Source organism: Lolium perenne, chromosome 5 (assembly GCF_019359855.2).
Source record: "Lolium perenne isolate Kyuss_39 chromosome 5, Kyuss_2.0, whole genome shotgun sequence".
NCBI classification, from domain to species: domain Eukaryota; kingdom Viridiplantae; phylum Streptophyta; class Magnoliopsida; order Poales; family Poaceae; genus Lolium; species Lolium perenne.
In genome coordinates, this window is record NC_067248.2 from 61,362,339 (window position 1) to 61,381,011 (window position 18,673).

At 53.5% G+C, this 18,673-nt stretch overlaps 2 protein-coding genes across 2 annotated transcripts; both read left to right on the top strand.

Moving 5' to 3' along the window:
* The first annotated feature begins 572 nt into the window (after positions 1-572).
* Positions 573-2,150, top strand: LOC139831495 (secreted RxLR effector protein 161-like). Its single transcript, XM_071820786.1, has 3 exons — positions 573-707; positions 990-1,574; positions 2,130-2,150. The coding sequence occupies exons 1-3, from the start codon at positions 573-575 to the stop codon at positions 2,148-2,150; spliced, it is 741 nt and encodes a 246-aa protein (XP_071676887.1).
* Positions 2,151-2,652: 502 nt separating this feature from the next.
* On the top strand, positions 2,653-4,770 carry LOC127299314 (probable F-box protein At4g22165). The gene has a single exon (XM_051329254.2). It carries the CDS (start codon positions 3,158-3,160, stop codon positions 4,544-4,546), a length of 1,389 nt encoding a protein of 462 aa, XP_051185214.1. The 5' UTR covers positions 2,653-3,157; the 3' UTR covers positions 4,547-4,770.
* The last annotated feature ends 13,903 nt before the right edge of the window (positions 4,771-18,673 follow it).

Below are 18,673 nucleotides of genomic sequence, written 5' to 3' on the forward strand. Positions count from 1 at the left end.
GCCGTCTTTGCGGGCGACGCGCCTTCGCCGGGTTCATCCGCCTCGACGCCGCTTGCGTCGCCCTCGAGCCTCAGCTCGGGCGCCGCGCCGTCTTTGCTGGGCGACGCCTCGTCTCCGGCTCCGCCTCCTCCGCCGCCGACCACGGGGCCCCTCACGCGCGCCCGTGCAGGGATTCGCGTCCCGAGCACGCGGTACCCCTCGGATGAGTACGTCTGCACCGCGTCGACTTCCGCGCCTTCACCATCCACGCCATCGCCCCTGCCCGGGCTGCTCTCCGCGACCCGCAGTGGCTTGCGGCCATGCAGGACGAGTTCGACGCCCTGCAGCGGAACCAGACATGGACGCTTGTTCCCCGACCCCCTCACGCCAACATCATCACCGGGAAGTGGGTCTTCAAGCACAAGTTCCATCCGGACGGTACTCTCGACCGTCACAAGGCGCGGTGGGTGGTTCGTGGCTTTCGCCAGCGTGCCGGCGTCGACTTCACCGACACCTTCGCCCTGGTTGTCAAGCCCGGGACGATCCGCACAGTCCTTCAGCTCGCGGTCTCCCGTGCGTGGCCCGTGCACCAGATGGACGTCTCCAACGCCTTCCTTCACGGCCATCTCGAGGAGCAGGTCTTCTGCCAGCAGCCCACAGGCTTCATCGACAACGCCCACCCCGACCATGTGTGCCTGCTCTCGCGCTCGTTATACGGGCTCAAGCAGGCCCCACGCGCCTGGTACCAGCGCATCGCAGCGTTTCTTCACCAACTCGGCTTCCGCTCCACCCGCTCTGATGCCTCGCTGTTTGTGTACAACAATGGCGCCACCACCGCGTACCTGCTGCTCTACGTCGACGACATCATCTTAACGGCCAGCTCCACGGACCTCCTGCGACAGATCACCGAGCGTCTTCGCGCTGAGTTTGCCCTCAAGGACTTGGGGCCCCTGCACTACTTCCTCGGCATTGAGATCGTACGTCGCACCGACGGCTTCTTCCTTCATCAGCGCAAGTACGCCCACGAGCTTATGCTTAATTGCAAACCCGTGGCCACGCCTGTCGACACGAAATCCAAGCTCTCCGCCACGGATGCTCCGTTGGCCACGGACGCGTCATTTTATCGCTCCATCGTCGGTGCCCTGCAGTACCTCACCTTGACCCGCCCCGAGCTACAGTATGCTGTCCAGCAGGTGTGCCTTCACATGCACGCTCCGCGGGATCCTCATTGGGCTGCGGTCAAGCGGATCCTCCGCTACATTCGTGGCACCATGGACTTCGGCCTCTCCCTCCACGCCTCAACCGCCACAGACATCGTCGCCTACTCGGACGCCGATTGGGCAGGCTGCCCCGACACGCGTCGCTCCACGTCTGGCTACTGCGTCTACTTCGGACCTTCGCTCATCTCCTGGTCGTCTAAGCGACAACCCACGGTCTCTCGCTCCAGCGCCGAAGCGGAGTACCGGGCTGTTGCTAATGCGGTTGCCGAGGTCTCCTGGCTGCGGCAACTCCTCGTTGAGCTCTCATGTCCTGTTGCCAAAGCCACCGTGGTCTATTGCGACAACGTCTCCGCCGTCTACCTCTCCGCCAACCCGGTCCACCATCGCCGCACCAAGCATATTGAGCTGGACATCCACTTTGTTCGGGAACAGGTGGCCCTTGGACACATTCGAGTATTTCATGTGCCCACCTCCCAACAATTTGCGGATATTATGACCAAGGGTCTCCCTACGGCATCTTTTGAGGAGTTCCGGTTCAGTCTATGCGTTCGACCAGGCGACGCTTCGACTGCGGGCGGGGGGGGGGGGGGGGGGGGTGTGTTGAGATACATATCCTTGTATATCCGGATGTGTATCTTCTGTAGTTATGTATAGCGATACATATCTTTGTATTTATTATTGGACCCGCCTCCTTCCTTGTATAGTCGAGGACGTGGTCTATATATGTAACGCTATATGCACCCAATCAATACATTGTGAGTTGCATCCCTCTCTACATCGAACCTCTCCACACTCACGATCAGGACAACATACAACTTTGTACCAAGTTGCGTCTCACGATCAGGACAACATGCAACTTTGTACCAAACTGACGCAACTACAGCTTTTTTTTTTGTTTTTTTTTGTTTTTTTTTTATGCCTCTCGAACAGTGGTACAGCTGTAATATCTGAACTCGTGTACCAACTCACACCACACACATGCACACCCCTAGTACACAAGCTAGACCTACAACTACACACACGGAGCACGTATATTTTGTGATTTGACAGTTGTGGCATGAATATACGTGGGAGGCGCTGAAGATTTATTACGCGAACACTGTTTCTAATGAACAGTGCTGCGGGGTGAGACACCCGAAATTCGTCCCTAGAGGGGATCGAACTCGGGCGGGCTGGCCGGCCACTGCCGAGCCTAGCCAACGCGCTACGAGCGCGTTCTCACTGACGCAACTACAGCTGCAATAAAAGCGACATGTCCTGAGGGTAATCCTCAGAATACTATACGTGAAACGAGCCGCGGTTGTACGATCGATCCGGAGGCAGGATCGGTTGGCCGACGCGTAGCACTACCCTTGCAAAAAAAAGAAGAAAATGTCGCTCCACTAGACCGCTCCTCTCAGTTAAAAAAAAAGCAAAACAGAAAAAAACTCCAAGCCTCCTCCCGTTTGCCACCGCCGCCGCCGCCGGCGCGTAGCCCGCTTGCTCCTCCCAGCAGCCCGCCGTTTCCGTCGCCGGCTGCTCCCCGTCTCCACCCAGAGGATTAATCCTCTCCTGCCGCCTGCCGCCGGTCAGTGCTCTTCCTTTAGCCTAGCTTGCCACGGCAGAATTCGGAGAAGAAGCCGAGCGGGACTAGAAATTCCTTCAGCAAGTAACTAAAGCTCCGGATCTTTGATACCCGTGTCGCTACTGGAATCGGATTTGCTTCTCCTACTCGTATTAGGAGTGTGGGCGTGTGGACACAGGATTTGATTCTCCTACTGGACTCGGTTTGTTATCTATATAAGCACAGACAGGAGCCTCCCTTTCATCTGAAGAAATTTGTCCAAGCACCAGGTCTTTGCAACTTACAGTTACTGAGCAGATTTAGCCAGGAGTCTGCCTTCCCTCAGTTATACTGAATAAGTTTGTCAGTTTGGCCGAAGTTCCAGATCTTTGCAGAGAGAGGAGACCCTGCTCCCATGGAGCTAAGTAGCGTCGCCTCGATGATGAGCTTAGGGAGTCTAGCTATACAACGAACATATTTGTGCTCCCTAGTCTTCAGACTCTTGCCAAAGCTGCTAGGCTTCACTCCCAGTTCACTGAAGAAATTATGCAAAGATGTTCATCCACCACTGACGGAGACTATTGTGGGCACGTTGCCTGAGCTGCCTCAGGACATCTTGATGGGTATCTTTGCCACCCTTGAAATCCCTGACTTCGTACGTGCCGGTGCTGTCTGCCGCTCTTGGCGCTCTGCATATACCAGCTTACGAAGCCTTGGGCAGTATAAACTATCGCCGTGCCTCCTCCATACTTCTGAATCTGCTGGTGATAGCTCTGCTTGCCTCTACAGCCTCACTGAAAGGAGATCGTACAAGTTAACTCTTCCGGAGCCACCTCTCCGCTCTAGGTGTTTGATCGGGTCCTCTCATGGCTGGCTAGTTACTGTTGATGAGAGATCTGAGATGCATCTTGTCAATCCGATCACATGTGAACAGATTGCTCTACCTTCGGTGATCACCCTCGAGCAGGTGAAGCCCATCTTTGATGAGTACGGTGTTCTCCACAAGTATGAATTGTCTTGGCTCACTGGAACAACTACTCGCTATGTCTCGCCGTTGATCTTCGCTCTTGACAAGCTGCGGGATGAACTCCACTATAAGGCGTTTGTGTTCCCTGATACATCCACGGGAAGCTACATTGTGGTGCTCATCCATAACCCAATGCGCCAGCTCTCTTTTGCAAGGCTAGGGGATGATAAATGGACCTGGCTGCCGCCTCATGATCTCTATTGTGATTGCATTTACAAGGATGGCCTGTTATATGCTGTGTCTAAAAGGGGAGAACTTCACACTTTCGATATTAGTGGCCCTGTGGTCGCAATGAATATGGTCATAAGCATACCCAGGAAGGATTACTGTGAGTATTTGTACATTGTTCAAGCTCCATGGGGTGATCTTCTGCTCATTTGGAGAATCTTTGAGGATTTTAATCTGGAACCTGATCCTGGGGCATCTGTGTTTTGGAATACTACAAAATTCAGAATATATGAACTTGAAGCTTCCGGAAGTAAACTTAAGGAAATCAATTGCTTGCGTGACCATGTTTTGTTTCTTGGGCATAATGAATCACTTTGTCTCAGTGCTGAACAATATCCGTCTCTCAGGGCAAATCATGCCTACTTTACTGACGATAATATGTTCTGGACATTGGGATTTAAGAATAATCACCGTGACATGGGAATTCTCAACTTGGATGATAACAGCAAGGAAGAACTCATATCTTCTCAGCTTTGTTCCAACTTTCCGGCTCCGATTTGGATTACACCTGATCTGAGAAATATGAACTTGGCTTCAGGTGCTGCTTGAAAAATGGTTTAGTGAGTCTTCAGTTGCGTGGTTTGCTAGGTTATTGTGCTTCGTAAAGGAAGTCATGGACAAACTATTCAAGTGATCACTTGGACCCTGACTCCGCCCACTCTAGCTTCGACCCAGTTGAATAAATAGTTTGAGTTTTTTCTTTGTTTATCCATGATATAATCTTGTACATCACACAGTTCAATGTTTCAATGGAAAACTTGAGGAATACCCAATTTCCCACTGGTGTGTGTCTGCATCTGCATGTGTATTTTTCCTTTACAATAAACAAATTCTTTTGATATTCTCCTTATTAAGATTTCAAAAGATGCAGGAAATTTCACTCATTTGTTAGTTAGTTTGTTGTTGATGATTGCAAGGGATAATGGTAAGGGAAGAATCCTTACTTCGTCAGCAGAGTCTGCATTGATCTCTCTCACTCCTTTTTCTTTGGGTTTGGTTTAACAGTGGTACCAAGTACCATGCATTGGTACTCCTGGATGTTAACCGCCATTGTCATTCATAACTGTGCATATGGTTCATAAACTATGGGTTGCATAAATTGAATAATAAATAATATGCGTTATTCTCCTACCATGGTTTGTTGAAATGATTCTTTGTTATCTCCTTTTGCACTGATGTCATCGAGATGGCAAGTTCGTATGCACTACCTGTAGTGTGGAGGTAGCACTGGTGCTGGAGATAGTGCTGAAGGAGATTAATATAGAGGTACATAGAGGTGAGCTTCCAGCGGTGGTTGGAACGGTCGGGTCCGGCAAAGTCGTCACTGCTGTCTCGCATTATGGGAGAGATGGACAAGGTCTCAGGCAAGGTAAGTCAGTTTTACTTTATATGCAAAACAGACATCCTTGTTTATCAAAATACTGTGTTATTTGCTCATTCATTTGGTGCAACATTCTTCTTATTTCTCACAACTCCTGAAGTCGATTGGGAATTCCCTGAGTCTTTGGAAGCTTAAAACTTGCCCCGAGAACATTCACACGCTAGATTGGACCTGGTTGGCTCTGAATAAATATTCGACACATATGTTATAATCATATGTTAGATATTGCAATATTATTTTTATTAAGCAGGATCACAATTGTATATTCAGATTGAACCAAAGTTACAAGAAAGCTTATACAAAAAACTCGTGCTCAGATGAACAGAGCATACATGTTTCTGCTCAACATGAGCCCAGCAACAGAGTCACATGGCTTGCTATGATTATTTTGTTAACTGTAGTGGCTGCGCTTACTCTAGAACAAACACATCCATTTCTTATCAAACGAGTTATTCTGAACTTAAAGTGCGGCGTCATACGTTTCCTTTCTGAATTTGAATTCAGAGTCCAATCAGTTCTCGGCTATTGTGCTAACTGTTCCTTTTCTTGCATCTTTGGAATTGTAGTTACTTGCATTTGTCTGACATTATGCGTTGTTTCTGCTTACGCTTGCTACTAAAAGCAATTAGATATGCTTCTACAGAGTTGTAGAATAAGGAGTTGTATTCTCAGACATGTGTGATGCTAGTAGGTATGAAACCCAACAAAGTAATTTATGCATCCATATTACTATGTTAGGAGGAATTGGCTAAGAATTTCCATTTAGAGAGCATGAAGAATGAGTGTGCACATATATTATTAGCAGTTGCTTTACCTTTAGAATTTGCGAAGTCATTTGTGCTATTCTTTGGCTGATTCATGCTCTGGCAATATATTCTCAGAGAAACCTTTGAGAAGCTGGTGATGGAGATGGCGGAGATTATAGTGATGATGTTCTTGTCCTGCTCCTGCAAGAACATTACTTCGATGGTGGAGCTGCAGTTTTGTACGAAGATACTTTCAGTATAGCTGAACGAATGCAGTTGTGTGTTCTGGCATCGAATGCAGGTGTTACTGTTTGCTTCTTTCATGCACATTGATACTACTTCAGAAGACGTGGTACTGAAGGGGCACATTGATTGAACTTTTGCTGGGAAATCTCATGGATTCAAGTATTAGCACATATTTGACCTCTGATGTCTTATTCTTCGGGCCCTTGCTTTCAGAGGAAGTATCCATGTAATTTTGGAGATTCGTTGAGAAGGAAAGCAAGCGAATTTACCAGTGTTATGCCTCTATGAAACACAAAGTCTTGTTCTGATAGTTGGTACGAGTAGCACCATCAGCTTGCACTAGAACAAAAGGGTGTTCTTGTTTAACCAGTTATCCAGAACTCAAATCGCGCTATAATTTTCCCGTATTGAATTTAGATTCCTTTTGTATTTGCATCTTTAGAATCGCAAGAACTGGCATTTGTGGCTGATATGCATATCTTCTGTTCGGGACTGCACTGTATCATTGGTTTGATATTAAAGCATTAACATAACTGTACAATGAGAGGAGTGATTTGGACGCGTTTATGTATGATTTTTTTTATACTAATCGGAATCAAAGGGAAAAAGGTGCTTATACAAATATGAAATTAATCCCAGTGAATTAATTTAGGCGTCCATATCACAATGATGGAAACTGCCTAAGAGTTTTTCTTTTGACCAATAATGAATACTGGGTTAAAGGAAATATTCTTGCAACTGCTATACATTCATAATTCCTGAACTTTTACTAACAAGAGAACACATTTGAAATCGAAATTCCATGTCAGAGTGATTGGAATGTTCTTACTTGATTCACGGAAAATTGAATAGTACAAACATTCCTGGCAATTAGACAAGGCCCTTGTGGCATCTGGCACTGTTGAGCAGCGTAAGAAAAGGAAAAAGTGCTGCAATGGAACCTTTGGTCTATTCAGTGCACAAAAGAGTCAGGATGTTGACCATAATCCCCAAACAATGAATTTAACAACATACAAGGGGAACAATGGATCTCAATTGCAGAACAATTATTCGCAGTGCTCTATTCAATACATTCAGAATTCCAATATACAATTGTTGGTTATCCATTCTGAGAACACACACAAAGCAACAAGATTTGCAATGCACCAGAAAGTACTATTGTGATCTTCAGTGTTTTCACTCCTCAAACATACTCCTGCCACCAGTCACTTGGTGATGTGTGACAAAAGTGAACATGTAACTCCTTGTCACGGCCTGCGCGCACCCTCACCCTGCAGCCGGGCTCGTCGCAGCGAACAGAAGGCCCATCGCTACCATGGAGCTCATCACAATGACTAATCATCTATAGATGAAAAGAAAAAGGAAAACGTTAGCACAATACTCAACCGGGAGAATTTTTTAAAAGTACTACATCAATCAAGTACTCACACGATCGGTAGGGACAGTAAAGTCGGCAGACCGTTGCCATTCAAAACTGCACAAATGGCAAACGGTTGACTTTGGCTTGCATCGCCTTGTGCAGTACTCCACATACAAACTGATCACCCAGTCGGGAACTTCTTCCTCACCAACGAACTATGGAAAATGGAAATGTAAAACTTATTACCCCGATAGCAAAAGGTGGATTTCTTCAGAATTTGGAAGCGACAACATTAAGAGATCCATGTCTAAAAAACAATAGAGGACACAAGTATGAACCAGACACAATAGCAGTCAATCAGTGGGAGTGATGTTCAGTTTGAGGCATGTTATGCCCATAAAGATAAATAATTCATCAGAAGACACGTTTCTGAGCTCAGCAAATTTAAAGAAAAATACTTGATGCTGCTTAAGTGAAGCACCCAACAGTTTGGTCAACTCAGGTTGACATGTAATCTTACTAGTGACATAGGGAATTTATGACACTTGGTCTCTATTAATCAAGACCTGCATAAAACTTCTCTGGAAAAACATTCTTTGATCCCTATTGTATCTCCAAGATGAAACCACTAAGGCAAAACCTTTTCTGAATACACTACACGTTTACTCTTCTTTTCTTTGGAAAATTGGTATTTATGCTTCTCGTGTATACTTCCTTATTCTTGGATGTCATCTGCATTACCCGGTATTTGTTCATGTAACTAGTTGTTTGCAAAATTTTCTGCAGATTCACTAATTTTGGCCTATCACATTGACATCTGGCACAAGGAGTACACAAGCAAAATTTTATTTGCAGCATTTTCATATCGCCTGTTTCATCAAGAATCTCAAGGACAGAAGAGCAAGACAGTACTAATGCCACTTTTCTCAGCTCATCAAATTTAATGAAATAGGAGAAAGATTAGTACCAGAGGCTGTCGCGGTGGAGGCGGCGGAGGGGAAGGAGTGGTCGACGAGGCACGGGGACGACGACGACGAAGACCACCGGCGTACATACACGCGTAGTTCTTGGGCGGCGACGGCAGCGGCGACGGCGGTGACGGCGGCGTCTCCGCTCGCTGTGGCAGGCAGGGCTGCCGCCGACGCAGCAGGCGGCGGAGGAACTCGGGGATGAGCCGTAGCACGCGCTGGAGGAAGTCGCGGCCTACCGCGTGCGCGCGCCTTCCGCGACGGAGCATAGCCTCGATGGCGCCGCCAGCGTGAGCCAGCGCTCGCCGGAGAAAAGGGTCCCCTGCGGACTGCGCGTCGTCGCGCCAGTGCCTCTTCGCCATGGCTGCGGCCGCCCTGGCCCTTCTCGCGTTCTTGGAGTGGAGGAAAGGCAGCGCGCGCCAGAGAAGTCGCGCAGGGAAGAGGAGCCCGTCGATGGCGCCGCCGCCGAGCGCCACCGCGCCCCGAAGAAGAGGCCTGACGGGGACGCGCTGGGGGCGCCCTCCGTGGCGAGCACGCTTCGGCGTCCTCGCCATGTCCGGTCTTGAGCGTTTCTTGGCCGGTGTTGATCGTCCGCGGTTCTTGCCCTTGTTGATCTTCCGGCCTTGAATTGGGGTAACAGATGAGTTCCCTGTCTCCCCGGCGACGCTTGAACTAAGATGGCTTGGATGGGGCGGCGGGGGTAGTTCTTGGCAGGGGGGGGCAATTCTTGGATTCGACGGGGGAGCGGCGAGGATTCTGGGGAACTGGCTGAGCACTGAGCAGGGGTCGAGGTGCTTTTGGAGAGGAGGGAAACTAAACAGAGAAAATAACGAAGCTCGGGAAGGGGGGGCGCCGTTCCGTTGTCTGCTCCATGAGACTGGCCCAGCTGAAGGCCTCTCCGTGAGAGAATTGGGCCCAAGACCACTGAACTAAACTTTTTTTTCAAATGCAGCTGCATTTTTTCCAGCAAATCCTATATGGCGCTCATTGCGTCTGTTATCAAATGGCCCCTTTGGTAGGCTGCGTCGGATTCCTGCACCACTGGCGCAGCGAGACGGACGCCCCTGAGCGTCGTGAATGGGCCACGGGTCATGGCCCACATTTGGCCTATCGTTTGGCAGCATGTGTTGCATCGGCCCAAACATAAGTGCATAGAGCGTTCCATCTCTGTTCAGCCACAATACATGTATTTGTTGTCATTTTACACACCCAGACAAAGCTTATCCTCACCATATTAAAATATGGTGACATTACCATCACATAACGGCACATAGAAGAGCTCAAACACGATTATAATCACAACACACTGTTAACGAACAGATGAGAGTACTTAGTGCCTAATCTAGCGTCATAGTGGTAAGACGCCTACCTAAACCTGGGACAGACTACCTAGGTGCAAAATCAATGTTCAACAGCCTCTACATGCCAACATTACAGTCACATATGCACAAAAGCAAGTGTTTAACAGCCTCCTAGAGGCCAGCACAACTACTGACGGCGACAATCAGACATAAGCAGAGACAACGATCAAGCAGCAGCACCTTAACGGCGAGGATCATCATAAGGGCCCTCGCGATGCCTCTTGCAGCCGAAGATGCTGGAGCAGGAAGTCTCCTTCCTGAAGACGTCGATCTTGAAGCTGTCGTCCTGAGGGGTGAAGACGATCGTGTCGTCGACACGGAGTAAAAGCTTGGTGGTGAACTCCCAGACTTGATGAAGCCAACGCGCTGGCCCAACCACTGGAGCTGCACCTTCCACTCACATTGCTGGCCCATGTACAAGCACACCTTCACCGGCGGGCCATTGTTCTTTAGCTTGTACTTGGTGATCAGGAGCTGCTCCATGTAGGGCGGCACAGCGAGGGCAAGGAGGTCCAGGCTCTCCACCTGCATGAAGAACACCGGCAGCTGCTACCTAGGAGCGTGCCCCAGGTCAGCAGGACGGCCGGCGTGAACCCTTCACGCGGTGATCTGCCGGTGGGCTTCCATGAACGCTTTATTGGGGTCACGAAGCTGCACCCGGACGGCCATTTCCCTTGCATCCAGTATGGTCCCTTCCACGAACAATTCCAGGAAGGGTCAGTTCTGCATATGCAATGACAATGCAAATAGTTAGCGATACTTGGCATTGCTAACTTTCATGGACAATGGCAATGCCAAGATCAAGTCCACAATGGCAATGCTAAGCACAAGCACTGTCATGGACAATGGCAATGCCAAGCACAAGCACTGTGAAGTCTATCATTGATGGGGATACACCCATAGGGGGTGGGTCGCCAGCCCTACTCGCCATAAAGAGGGAAGACCCAGCTGGGCCGCCAGTCGCCCTAAGCGACTGGGCCCCTGATCCAAGGAGGAGGCCCGTGCGACTGGATGAGGAGATTGCGTGCAGGAGGGATAGCGAATCCCGGATTAGTAGCAACTGTATGATTCTGAGTTATCTCCATGTAACCCTAGATCGGGGGTGTCTATATAAACCCCCGAGCTAAAACCATAAAGAGACACATCATCTGAGATCCAATCTCCCCTGTAAGCTCTTGGCGTAGCCGCCGACTGAGCCCCCCATTGTAATTCTCCACTGAGCAATAAAGATCTAGCAGGACGTAGGCCCTTTACTCTCCGGAGGGGCTGAACTTGGGTAAACCCTTGCGTCCTGTGCACCTCGATCCGCGTATGGCCATGTTTCCTTGCCCCCGCATCAACGAAGTGCTACCCCCGGTAGCATCTGCCGTGGTCATATCCACGACAGTGGCGCCCACCGTGGGGCATGGAACATCAAGCCTCCGATCCGCGGCGAGGCCCTACTCGCCGATACGCCGGCAAGTCGCCACAGGCAGGATGATCGCCACCGGCGGCTTCTTCCACATCCAGCCAAGCTCCTACCGGCCGGCTTCGACTCCCCTCGCGCACGCCTGGATGGTGCCGGTCGGCACCATCAACCTCTTCGTCGGGCTCACCGGAGTCAGCGACCCCGGCGAAGCTCGCCCCAGCCAGGTGCACGTTCCCTTCGCGCCAGGGCAACTCCTCACCGCAACTCTCCCCCTCACGGGCGAGGTCCACACGGAGGCCGAGTTGGCCTTGGAAGATGACGCCGACTCGGCTGCCGCATCATCAACCGCCGAGTCCATCGCCACGGCGTCGGTCGCTGGGTCCATAGTCGCAGCCTCGCTTGGGGACTCCATCGCTCCAGTCTCCAACCCGAGCGACTTCGAGGACGACTCCGTCCTCCCCCTCTTCAGCAGCGACTCCGACTCGGACTCAGTCGGCGCAGCACGGTATCAATACCCCACTGCCGTCTTCATGGCGGCTGGCGAAGGAGATCAACCTCCACAAGATCCTTTCTCCACGCCACTTCCTCCCACCGCGACCGCGGCCGAGATCGAGGCACATCGAGCGGCCTTAGAGGAGCAACGGAAGAGGGAGCTCGTGGAGCGGCAGAAGTTCCGCCTCGAACAGGACTCGGTGAGAGCCGTGTCCCATTACCGCAACGAGCGAAATCGCGCGCGCATGGAACGCATCCAGGCACAAGGCTTCCCCAGTGCGCGTCTCAACTTCGACGACCCGGACGGAGAAGTCCGGGTCGCCCGACCCACGAATCCCGACATCCCAGAATCGAGTCGGGTCGCCGCCGGAGGAGTAGCTCACGGAGCACCGCCACCCCCCCTCCACCTCCCGGGGGACGACCGCCTCCCCAAGCAGAGGTCGACGCCAACGGCCTGCGCCTCCATTCGTCCCCAGCAGACAACGTCGCGGCAGCCCAAGCCGCCCTCGCCAACCTCCCTGAAACAGGGGAGGGTGCTATCTTCGTTCAGCACGCCAAGGCTTTAGTCGCCAAGGCCCTGGAACAGCAACACGCTGCCGCCGACTCTCAAGGACGGCTCTACTCGTGCTCGTCGGCGAGCCGAGCCGCGTCATCAGCCGTGGCGAACCGCGCAGTCGTCAACGTCAACAATTGCCCACCTCCAGCGCCGCGAGCCGCCCACTCGACTAACCACCGAGTCGAGCCGCGACCTGAGCGAGCGATGGTCGCCGCGAACGGGCAAGCGATTGACGCACGCACTCACATCCTCAACGACCAAGAGTGGCGAGCGCGCAACCGGGCAAATGACCGCTTCGTCGACGAGGCCCCGCGCCAGAGCGCGTTCAACCGGGTTGGACCGGCATGTTTCGGCCCCATGATAAGAGGCGAGCCCTACCCGGTTGGGTTCAAGGGTCCTCGCGACATCGAAAAGTACGACACACACATCGACCCCACGGTCTGGATCGACTCGTACACCATGGCGATGGGCATCTTGGGTTATTCCGAGCTACTCGCGCCCGTTACCTGCCCCTCATGATGGACGGAGTAAACCGTCATTGGTTCAACACCCTCACACCAAACAGCATCGATTCATGGGACGAAGCCAGGGCCGCCTTCATCCAGCACTTCGCCAGCGCGTACACGCGCGCAACCACCATAGAAGACTTGGACCGCTACGTTCAAGGCCCACGCGAATCGACTCGCCGATGGGTACAACGCTGGCAAGACATGTGGACGACCTCCAGCGGCATCAGCACCGACACGGCAATCTACTGCTTCCGAAGGTGCTGCCGATATGAACCACTCAGCGCCAAGCTCCGTCGAGTCAGCAGGGACAACATCTCCATCGCCGAGCTCTTCGACATCGCCCTGCGCTACGCCGACGAAGACCCCACAGTCGACTCGGACGACGAGTACGGCCAGCGGTGCAATCGCCGCCCCACTCACTCCGACAACCGCCGCGGCGACTACCGGTTCAGTGGCCGGTCCAGTGGTGGCAAACGCCGCGCCGATGGTGGCCACACGGAACTCGTCGCCAACGCCGACTACGAGCAACGCGACCCGAAGTCGTTCCGCCGAGACAACCGCGCACCAAGAGAAGACCGACCCCAGCCCAAGCGGTTCGACGCGCGCAGCTTGCTAGATGCCCCGTGCATCTACCACAGCAGGGAGGGCAAGCCCTCCAACCACACGACTGGAAACTGCTACTCCCTGAAGCAGATCGAGAGAGCCCGCCGCGCCAAAGAAGCCAACGGCGGCAACCAACACAAGGACCGCGCCAAGGACCAGGACCAGAACAAAGAAGACGGATTCGGACGTAGCGCCGGCTCGCTACGCACCTTCACCGGGGTCGGCGACCGCCGCGATCGGAAAGTCCTCACCAGGGCAGTCGCCGTGCATGCAGTCTCAGTCGACGTACCCCGCTGGCTCAACTGGTCCGAGCAAAGCATCACGTGGAGTCGTGAGGATCACGCCCCACGCATTGAATACCCAGGCCGAGTGGCGCTAGTCGTCAGGCCAAAAGTGGCCGACTACTGGCTCCCGAAGACTCTGATGGATGGAGGAAGCTCCATTAACATAATGTACTACGAAACCTTCCAGCGGCTCGGTCTGCCGGACTCGCGCCTTGAGAACACCAAAGTCACGTTCCACGACATCGTCCCAGGGCGGAAAGCCTTTCCAATCGGCAAGGTCACGCTGCCAGTCACCTTCGGCACGCCTGTGAATTACCGTACCGAGCGGATAACATTCGAGGTGGTCAACTTCCGCAGCCCATACCACTGCGTCCTCGGTCGCCAGGCGTTCGCCAGGTTCATGGCCGCGCCCCATTACGCCTACAACATGATGAAGATGCCCGGGCCCCGCGGTATCATAACCGTCCACGGCGACCCGGCAATGGCACTGGAGTGCGAGGACGACAACGCCAAGCTCGCCGACGCCGTCATCGCCGAGGAACTCGACAACAACGGCGAGCTCGCCAAGTACCCGGTCGACAGCAACGACCCCACCATCCTCGAGAAGCCGACCGAGCTCGACTCGCCCGCAGCGACCTTCAAGCCTACAACCGATACTCGCCAAGTAGACCTTGTAGAAAATGATTCGAGTAGGCAGGTTACCATTGGGACGGGTCTGTCCGCCCAATAGGAAAGCGCGCTCATCAAGTTCCTCCGTGAGAATCGAGATATCTTCGCATGGAAACCGTCTGACATGCCAGGTGTCCCGAGAGAACTTGCTGAGCACAAATTACATGTCGACCCCACCGCACGCCCCGTTAGGCCGGCGGTGCGGCCCGTGGGAGAAGAGCGCCGGCGTGCAATCGCCGAAGAGGTGAACCGGCTACTCGCCGCCGGTTTCATCATAGAAATCAAGCACCCCAAGTGGCTGGCGAACCCAGTTTTGGTGCTGAAGAAAAATAAGACGTGGCGCATGTGTATCGATTACACAAGCCTGAACCGCGCCTGCCCCAAGGACCCATTCGTCCTACCGCGAATCGACCAGATTATCGACGCGGTCGCTGGTTCCGAGTCGTTATGCTTCCTCGATGCATATTCCGGCTACAACCAAATAAAGATGGCCAAGGAGGACAAGGAGAAGACGGCGTTCATAACGCCGCTCGGCGCCTACTGCTACACGGCTATGACCTTCGGCCTCCGGAACGCCGGCGCCACCTACCAACGGTGCATGAACAGCTGCCTAGAAAGCCAGATCGGCCGCAACGTCCACGTCTATATAGACGACGTGGTCGTGAAGTCGACTCGCCAAGACGACCTGGTCACCGACCTCGCCGAAACATTCGCAAACCTGCGGCGGTACCACATCAAGCTCAACCCCCAGAAGTGCACCTTCGGAGTCCCATCCGGATAGCTACTCGGCTACGTCGTCTCCAAACGCGGCATCGAGCCCAACCCGGAGAAAAGGTCAGCGGTCATGCGCACCAAGCAACCAACCTGCCTAGTCGACGCGCAGAAGCTCGCTGGGCGGGTCGCGACACTCAGTCACTTCATCCCTCGACTCGGCGACAAGGCCACGCCACTCTATCGCCTCCTAAAGAAATCAGAATCGTTCGAGTGGACGGACGAGGCGCAAAAGGCCCTAGAAGAGCTCCAACACGCTCTCAGGAATGCACCTATCCTCGCAGCCCCACTCCCTCAAGAAACGATGTTGCTATACGTCGCCGCGTCAAATCGCGCGATAAGTGCAGTCATGGTCGTCGAACGCAAAGAAGAAGGGAAAGAGCAGCTGATCCAACGCCCAGTCTACTACATCAGCGAAGCCCTCATCGAATCGAAGCAGCGCTACCCGCACTACCAAAAACTGGTGTACGCAGTACTGAGGGCCTAGCGGCGACTGGCCCCTTACTTCCACGAGCATCCCATCAAAGTGGTTGCTTCCACTCCACTCGCCGACATCATCCGGAACCGTGACGCAATCGGCCGGATAGCCAAGTGGGCAGTCGAACTCGGCGTCCACAACATCACATACGAGTCGCGCCATGCCATCAAATCCCAGGCACTAGCCGACTTCCTCGCCGACTGGGAAGAAGCACAGCAGCCGAGCTCTCAGGCAGACCTCAAGCATTGGACGCTACACTTCGACGGCTCCAAAAACCTCGAAGGAGCAGGTGCATGCGTCGTCCTCACCTCGCCCAAAGGCGACATCGTGCGGTACATCTTGCAACTCCGATTCGAGCCCTGCACCAACAATATGGCCGAGTACGAAGCACTCCTCCACGGCATGCGCATCACGAAGGAGATGGGCGCAACTCGCCTGCGCTGCCTCGGCGACTCCGACCTCGTCGCCAGCCAGACGTCCGGCACCTGCGACGCCTCCGACGCCAACATGATCGCCTACAAGCGAGCGGTCGATCAAGCCGGCGCCAGCTTCGCTGGCCACGTCGTCGAGTGGATCGATAGGCGCAAGAACGAAGAAGCAGACGCCTTGGCCAGGATTGGGTCCAAGCGGCTACCACCCCCCCCCCCCAGGAGTCTTCCTCGATGTCCTCGCCCGCTCCTCGGTGCACATACCACGGGAGATCGACATCGCCGAACCACCTGCACCCGACTCCGCCCTGGTCGCACTCGCCTCGGACGCTGGGGACTGGACTGAGCCGTACCTCAGCTACCTCGAGCGCTAGGTACTGCCGATGGACGAAACAAAGGCACGCACCCTCGTGCGCCGCTGCAAGTCCTTCACCATCATCAACAACGAACTCTACAAACGCAGCATCTCCGGGACATTCCAGCGCTGCGTCACCGCCGACGAAGGCCGCAAGATACTCCGAGACATCCACACAGGCGACTGCGGCCATCATGCAGGCGCCCGCTCGATCGTGGCCAAAGCTTTCCGGCATGGCTTCTATTGGCCAACAGCTCATGACGATGCCATGACTATTGTTCGAGCATGCGCCGGTTGCCAGAAATATGCTAGCCAGTCGCACATGCCGGGCTCAGCACTGAAGACCATACCCCTCACCTGGCCATTCGCCGTCTGGGGCATGGATATGGTGGGGAAATTCAAAACAGCCCCCGGCGGATATACCCACCTCCTCGTCGCCGTGGACAAGTTCACGAAATGGATAGAAGCAAAACCCATCAAAAAATGCGACGGCAAAACAACGACCAAGTTTCTCCGGGAGTTGATCTACCGCTACGGCTACCCCCACAGCATCATCACGGATAATGGTACAAACTTCGCCAAAGGGGAAATGGCTGACTTCTGCGAAGAAAAGGGCATCCGACTCGACCTCGCGGCAGTCGCACACCCCAAGTCGAACGGACAAGCAGAAAGAGCAAACCAGAGCATCCTCCATGGGATCAAACCACGGCTGATGGTACCCCTGGAACGTGCGGCCGGCTGCTGGGCCGAAGAACTATCTTCGGTACTCTGGGGCATTCGCACAACACCAAATAGGTCGACTGGCTACACGCCCTTCTTCCTGGTTTATGGCGCCGAAGCCGTCATGCCAACAGACATCGCCCATGACTCACCACGAGTCGCCAACTACGCCGAAGAATAGAACGAGCGTGCTCGGCAAGACAACGTCGACCTCCTCGACGAGGCGCGAGACCTCGCACTCTCCAGAACGGCCATTTACCAGCAAGGCCTGCGCCGGTACCATAATCGCCGAGTGCGCAGTCGCTCCTTCCAAGAAGGCGACCTCGTCCTTCGGCTCATACAGGACAAAAAGGGCATGCACAAGCTCTCTCCCCCGTGGGAAGGACCGTTCGCCATCAGCCGCGTGCTTGGCAACGACGCTTACTACCTCACTGACGTCCGCAAAAACGACAAGGGTGAGCTGCTCACCAGAGAAGTCGAGCGCCCCTGGAACGTCAACCTTCTCCGCCAGTTCTACACCTAGCATAAATGTGTACGCAACTCCAAGAATATCAATGAAAAACACTTGTCTCTCCAAGTCACATTCGCCAACCATTCTGCAATACTCGCCGACCCTAACTCATCTCCCATCCCCGCGAGTCGAATCGCCCAACGTGCGCGACTCGGGGACTGCGAGACCTTCGATTGTTGCTGCTGACCGAGCAATCCACGATCGACCAAGTAGCTCGGCTAACAAGAACACAACGGGCCCACCGGTCGCAATACCAGGACCGGTCTGCCCCGTGTCTCTTACGCCGTCAAGCGAACACGGCGACTGGATCCGGCAGCAGGGTCGCTTGCTCGACCAGCCCTCCGGGCCCCAGCAATCGCACAGTGCTACGCTATAAAGCACAACACCTCGCCCTCCTCTATCTTAGGCAGGTGACTTCAAAGGCTAAGTACTTCGACTAGGGACCCCGCAAAACGGACCCGCGGTTCGCCAAGGAAAAACGCCCGACCAAGAACCCCTTTGGAGTCGCCTAGCGACTGGCTCATCGAGCCACGACGAGAGGCGCGCTACACAGACATCGCAACAATAATAAATCCACTCACCCACCCATGAGGCTGCTATCCGCGCAAAACGACTACGTACTGCGACTGGGGACGCCCAGCTCGAACAGGAAAACAGTCATGCCGATAGCCTTCATCGGGGTCGCACAACGACTGGCCCCTTGGGCCATGGAAGAGTAGGATCACTCCAATCGCTCGAGCAAACAAAGAGAGAAGAGCAGCAAAAGTCACCAGTATTCAGTCACCAAAAGCGTCTCATGTACAAATAACACACCCTCGAGTCAATCGCTC

What these genes read in the sequence shown, in the direction of transcription:
- LOC139831495 (XM_071820786.1), top strand. Translation starts at nt 573, where the DNA reads ATGGACGTCTCCAACGCCTTCCTTCACGGCCATCTCGAGGAGCAGGTC. An exon ending in CGTTATACGGGCTCAAGCAG is followed by an intron (nt 708 to 989) that starts GCCCCACGCGCC and finishes TTCCTTCATCAG; the next exon opens with CGCAAGTACGCCCACGAGCT. An exon ending in TCTACCTCTCCGCCAACCCG is followed by an intron (nt 1,575 to 2,129) that starts GTCCACCATCGC and finishes CCTCTCGAACAG; the next exon opens with TGGTACAGCTGTAATATCTG.
- LOC127299314 (XM_051329254.2), top strand. Translation starts at nt 3,158, where the DNA reads ATGGAGCTAAGTAGCGTCGCCTCGATGATGAGCTTAGGGAGTCTAGCT.